The sequence below is a fragment of the Halyomorpha halys genome, unplaced genomic scaffold, assembly GCF_000696795.3.
Source record: "Halyomorpha halys isolate HHAL.00 unplaced genomic scaffold, Hhal_1.1 Scaffold40.1, whole genome shotgun sequence".
NCBI lineage: Eukaryota > Metazoa > Arthropoda > Insecta > Hemiptera > Pentatomidae > Halyomorpha > Halyomorpha halys.
This window is the reverse complement of record NW_027106400.1, coordinates 1,997,143-2,003,506: the sequence shown is the minus strand read 5'-3', so window position 1 is coordinate 2,003,506 and position 6,364 is coordinate 1,997,143. Positions and strand designations below refer to the sequence as shown.

General features: G+C 31.0%; 1 protein-coding gene across 1 annotated transcript in view; it reads left to right on the top strand.

Moving 5' to 3' along the window:
* The window catches only part of LOC136795130 (uncharacterized), an 8,776-nt gene continuing 2,412 nt past the window's right edge, over positions 1-6,364 (top strand). Inside the window, exons 1-3 of the mRNA XM_067044737.1 lie at positions 1-939; positions 5,444-5,540; positions 5,770-5,874. Of these exons, the coding sequence (XP_066900838.1) occupies positions 50-939; positions 5,444-5,540; positions 5,770-5,874 (1,092 nt within the window). The 5' untranslated portion in view covers positions 1-49. The remainder of the gene's footprint in view (positions 940-5,443; positions 5,541-5,769; positions 5,875-6,364) is intronic.

Genomic DNA, 6,364 nt, shown 5'->3' with positions numbered 1-6,364 from the left:
ATTGTTCGTCTTGCGAAACCAGTAGCGATTGTCGGATCCGACTGAAAACATGAATATAATCGATAAATTTACAGATTATTTCGAATCGATTGACACAAGCGATGATGAGACAAATCGATTTATGGAGGAAAAATACAAAGGATGGCTTCAAATAACGCTCATTTATACCAAGCTGGATAGAAAGAATATACACAAAACTTGTATTCAATATTTCTTCTATGTTTTAGTAGTATTCTACCATTGGATCTTTGTCGTAGTAGGTTTGATCGACACTATGGGAATAAATTTCATCTTATACTCAAAAGGCGCATATTATTTGGGGTTCATTCAGATGGCTTGTTGTGGAATCATTACGACCACTGTTTATCGAGACAAATTGGTCATTTTTCATCGAAGTATGTCGAAGAACTTCTATGACTATAAGGAAAAAGATACGGAATTCATCGAGAGGTTCAAAAAAGAATGTGACAGAGATGTGAAGCTGTTCTCTATAGTACCTGTAAGTACAGTCATCGGTGCAGTAATAGGATTTGTTCTCTCGCCAGCATTGGACAAGTACGGTACCCACACCCCGGAAGAGATTTCGTCTCTCAACATAAACTTACCAGCTCCTATCATCGCCTATCAGTTTTCAACTCACAATAACATGGGATTTTTTTTCGCTTATTTTTTGCAAGTATGTACAGGATGCGTGGTCATATTCATTATCGCTGGTGGAGGTTATTTGTACATTATAATGGTCCAAAACGTCTGCTGCCAGCTCAAAATTTTGATATATTCTGTAGAAAAATTAGAAGAACGCGCAGATGAATGTTATTATCAAATGAGCGGTTTGAAGATGAAACATACAGAAAAGGAAAAGTTTTCGGATCAGCTCTATGACTACTGCTACAATCAGTGCTTAAAGAAAAATTTCGAACACCATCAAATTATATTAAGGTACTAGAGACCCGGCAATGCTTCGCTATTTTTATATTTGAGGATATTTATACATTAATTGAACATTATAAAACTTTCATATCAATTAATATATATATAGATAAGTAATAAAACGGTAACTATAGTCACATAAAGAATTTTTTTTAAATAAATCAATTGGTATCCATATTAAGTCTCAACGCTCTTTATTATGTCATCAACAGTCCTACGTGTCGGGCAACCAAAAGGACAATCTTAAATATTAATTTAAACCTCATATCCAATTATTTAAAAACGTTTATATGATAGTTGAAAGTGTTAAGTTTATCTAAAATTAAAAGTCTTAAAAATTAATGAAATTGTGACAAAATAGAGTAATTAATGACCTTGGCAGAATAGCCTGCAAAACTTTTTTAATAATTGGATGTGAGGTGTAAATTTTTTTTTTTTATAATTTATTTATTATTCTTTACAACTGTATACATATATACACATCAAGTAAATTTGCTGTAAGTGATATTATGACATGATACAAACATGTGGAGAATCTACCCATTGATAGAACTCCAAAAACACTTCTAAAGGAGAAGATCTCAAGGCCATCTTCTTTTCAGACGCCTAGGAGGATTATTAGGTAGTGAAGGAGAAGCCGGATTAGAAACGAGCTGGTTTGGGTGGTTGGGAAGTTTATTATGGAAGGATCGGTATCTGGTTCTGGCCAAATCGGCAACATAGGGGATATTGAGGGCCTGATGGATAATTTGATTGGTGACAAAGTAAGGAGTATTAAGGATTTTACGAAGGATTTTTGACTGTAAGGATTGGGTTCGAGAGGAATTAGATGGTTTAGTGGAGCCCCATAGCTCAATTCCGTATATCCAGATAAGGTGTAAATTCATATTTAAAATTATTCTTGAAGATGGTCGAATTGGCCAAAACGTTGGACCGTTAATGATATAAAAAAGAGTGTTGAGACTTAATATGGATACCAATTGATTTATTTAAAAAATAATATAGTCTCAAGAAATTGATAAGATTATATATAAAATAAAGAATTAACTTCAACATGATTCAAGCAATATACACTAAACCTGGCAGTGGTTTAGGAGTCTATAAACCGCACCAAAGGGCATAAATCAAATCTCATTAAATAAATTAGAATCGGAGATATAAATTAAGAAGTTTGAAAAGGTTTTCTTTATTTGAAACTAATATTTCCCCCTTACAAGGGCATTAAATCTAAATTTTGTGATGTGGATAAAAAGGAGGAAACATTCAACTTTCCAACGGTTCTATTAAAGTAGGAATTGGATAAAATGCAAAGAAGTTATGAAAGATTATATGAACAATGATCAACGGAATAAAAAAAATTACTCTAAATTAATCAAGGTGAAAAATTTCTTTGAAATGGTGTTTGAGAGTTAATTTTTTATAAAACAATTTTTTGACCTACTTCACTGAAATCTTCATTATGATTTTTAATTTTTAGGAAATAAAAAATCGTTTAGTAGAATCATTAATATTTTTCAGAAAGAAACAGATCGATTGGCATATACTTACCATGACAAAAATTATACTTTCTGAGCTACGTAACAAAAAATTTTTTTTTTTGCCGAATAAATCGTGCCAGCCTATGATCTTCCCAGGAAAATTCTGAACATTTAGCTAAAAGCCTCATCAGTATAAGATGAATGGTTTAGCAATGCATAAAATACCAACAAAGAAATATTCATTTTTGTATATATTAGATTTACTTGTACATTCATTAAAGGAATGTAAAATCACAATTTCCACTTACTATACTACTTACGTCCCCATGTTTGTGTAGATTTAAGTTCTATTGAAGTTACCAATATTTTTGTAATTTTCGGAGAAAAAAAAATATATATATATGACGACAGAGAAGGCGAAAATTATGAAAAAAATATTTTTATAGTATTTAAGGATTTCTCGACATGAGAATAACAAATATAATTGGAGAAGTTTGTCCCGACATATAAAAACCATATTTATTTATTTTATGCCGACGTTTCGACCTAAGTTTCAGGTCTTCATCAGAGCTATAGAACAAATGAGATAACAACAACATTTAGAGAAACATAAAATTGAAAAGGAATAGTATACAAACAAATTTGAAATTATCCAAATTTTGAATTGAATCATAAATGGTAAAAAATTGATAACTGATAATTGAATAGTAAAAAAATAAATTGATTGATAATCGTGGAATTGTATGGTAGTAGATTTAAAACAGTAAACCAGTAAAACTGTTCTCAATCTACTACCATCTAATTCCACGATTATCTATATCTTTATTTTTTTACTATTCAATTATCATTTATCAATTTTTAGTATTAGATTGAAACTACGATTATCAATCAATTTATTTTTTTACTATTCAATTATCAGTTATCAATATTTTATCATTTATGATTCAATTCAATATTTTGTATAATTCCAAATTTGTTTGTATACTATTCTTTTTCAATTTTATGTTTCTCTAAATGTTGTTGTTATCTCTTTTGTTCTATAGCCCTGATGAAGATCTGAAACTCAGGTCGAAATGTCGGCATAAAATACATAAATATGGTTTTGTTTATTTATGTTGTTCTTTGCTGACCGCACCCCCCGACAAACTTCACCAATCATTAATCTACGATCAACTATCTACACCTCAACAACAAATATAAAATGTGTTCCTGACAAGAATACAATAGCTAACAAACGATAACGAAGCAGCAATGCGGTCGAGAAAGATCGTTTAGTCTGGGATTTTCCAGTTCGAATCGGATCTTTCTACTTTTAGGTACTGTCACAGATATTGAACTCTGAATGAAATATTTTTTTGTTTTACGTTTTGAAACAGCCACCATTTTTTATTCCCCCTACCTATACTTGCCAGACTCATAGTATAGGTAGTTTGTTTATACTCATAATATCGTAGTTTTCAGAATAGTATCAAGGTAGTTTTGTTAAATGATATAACTCCAATTGATAATGCCAAATTGTATCGGTATTTGGTGAGGAGAACAAGTCCGGGAAGTGGGCCTAGCGGTCCTTTTCGGTCCAACCCTGGCGGCTACCTGAGTTGCCACCGCGTACTAACCAAGGTCGAGACGGTCGAAAAATGAATGTTAACTGCCCTAGGTGAGAATCGGACTCACAACGTTAGATAGATATATATAGATAGAAGGACGGCAGATGGCAGCCCTAAGTTCTTCAAGGACGGTAATCTCGTCCTACAGGGTACTATTCCGGTAGGTACGAAGGATAGCCAGTCGCCGGGTCCTACGAGAGGACAGAAAATAAGGGAAGGAGATAAAATCCAGAGACATGAAAGATAATATACATTTCCACAAATATAGTGTTAGAATGTACTTACATACTGCATAAACTACCATGGGAGATGGGTTTTCCCACTGAGTTTTTTTTAATTTATTTTCAAAACCTCTTTATTCATAAATATATATATAATACGGATTTATATGTTTACAATAATATAATATAAATACATTTATACAATTTTTCTTGTTTTGCCTTACGGCATTATAAGATTAGCAAAAACATAGTCCGCTGAAGGCGGTTTTCATACTGAGACCTACCTTAGTCATTTTTTTTTTTTTTCGAACCCTCTAAAACAGAAATAAAAATTGAATTAGTAAGTGCATTACTGTGAAAAAGAAAAGTAATTCGAGTTGTATCTTACTTTTTACTACCTTTGGTATTTTAAGGTTACCTGTTATGTTTAATATCATATATGAGCTATCCATTCTAAAAAGGAGCTATTTTAAGTCGGGGGTGAGGGGCCTCCTCGTGTTGTATCGCATATAAGATAAAAATAAAAAAAACATTAATTAATAAAGACGATAGTCCTAGTTAAGTCTCTGGGCTATTAAACGACATCGAGAGGTGCTAGGTGTAAGATGTTAGCTTTCAGTGGATCAGCAGATTCTATTGGAATCTTTATTAATTCAAATCATAAATTTGTATATATTACAATATCTTATATAGTTGTTACGTGTTACACTTAAGGTATTTATAATGAATAGTATATATTAATATACAGCGCTTTCTGTATTTCTGTTTTTTCTTCCAGTAGTAGTTCCCGTGTTAGTTGGTAGTTGCCTCGTGTCGGGCCACAGCGGTAATAGTTACAGCCTAGATCAGCGGTGCCACTACAATATAAACAAAAAATTAGGGTGAAATTACTGATTTCTTGCACTGGGTTCTTGTACTGTTTTTAGTTGTCAAAACATTTTTATTCAAATGTTCAAAAATTCGTTATTTCATTTCTAGTGAGTTGTAGAATATCGGTAAAAAAACTTTTAAAAAGACCATTTGATTTTTAAGTAGTTAATTTGGTTACGGCTGGATCTCAGCTCAAGGCTTACATTATCTCATATTCTTTAATCACTAATATTTTACATTCAATAACTGTTCATAACCTCACAGAATACTATTTTTGAAAAAATTGGCTTCTAACCGTTTCAAATAAATTTTTATTCAAATCTATTTTTTTTTTCAGATTGTTTGACTGTGTGCGTCATTTCTTTTCGGTTCCAGTGTTCATGGCATACTTGATAGCTTCAGTCGTCATTGCACTAAGTTTACTTTCGAACAATGTAAGTTCGAATTGAATTTAACCCGTAATTAGAAGTTAAATCTAGTTATAATAGTATGTCTAATTTTTATATCCAAACATAAGGTCGATACAATGCATTTATACAGTACGTATTTATTTATTTATTTTAAAAAATCTAAAATATGTTAGTTAAAACAGTAAAATGTAATGCAAATAAATGAGAGTTAAAAATGAGTTTTCTATTCATAAAATTAAACCCTTGATTCCAGATCAGAGAGCTTCCCGGTACATCGATCACGTCATCAGTCCTAGGATGCATAGAAGTTAGCTATGTGGCTTTTATTTCTTTCTTAGGTCAAGAAATTATAGATTTGGTAAAGTATATATATTGGTAATGTAGTATAAATTTATTGTTATGTTGTTTACTCTTAAAAAGAGGTATATTTTTAATAATGATTTATTATAATGATTGTTTGAGAGTGGTTTATTTCATTATTAACACACAATTTTGATCAAATATACTCTCAACATTTATTTCACAAACTCTCCAACGTTTCAGCCCTCAGGCCATTTTCAAGGAGACAACCTTAAATATTGATGCCATGTTCTTTAAAATCTTTTCCTAACGATCTAACCTAAGATTCATTCCTAAGAGTCCTAAATCTGTTGAAGGTATGTTCTGTTATAAATAATGTTTGTAAGTGGAAAAAGAGAATATTATTTGTGTGAAAAAGTTAAAAAATTAATATAATTTAATTTAATAATAATTAAATATTTATTTATTTATTGATATTTACAACTGCATAAAAAAATACAAGTAAATTTGATCATAATGATATAATACAGGATGTAGAGAAACTACCC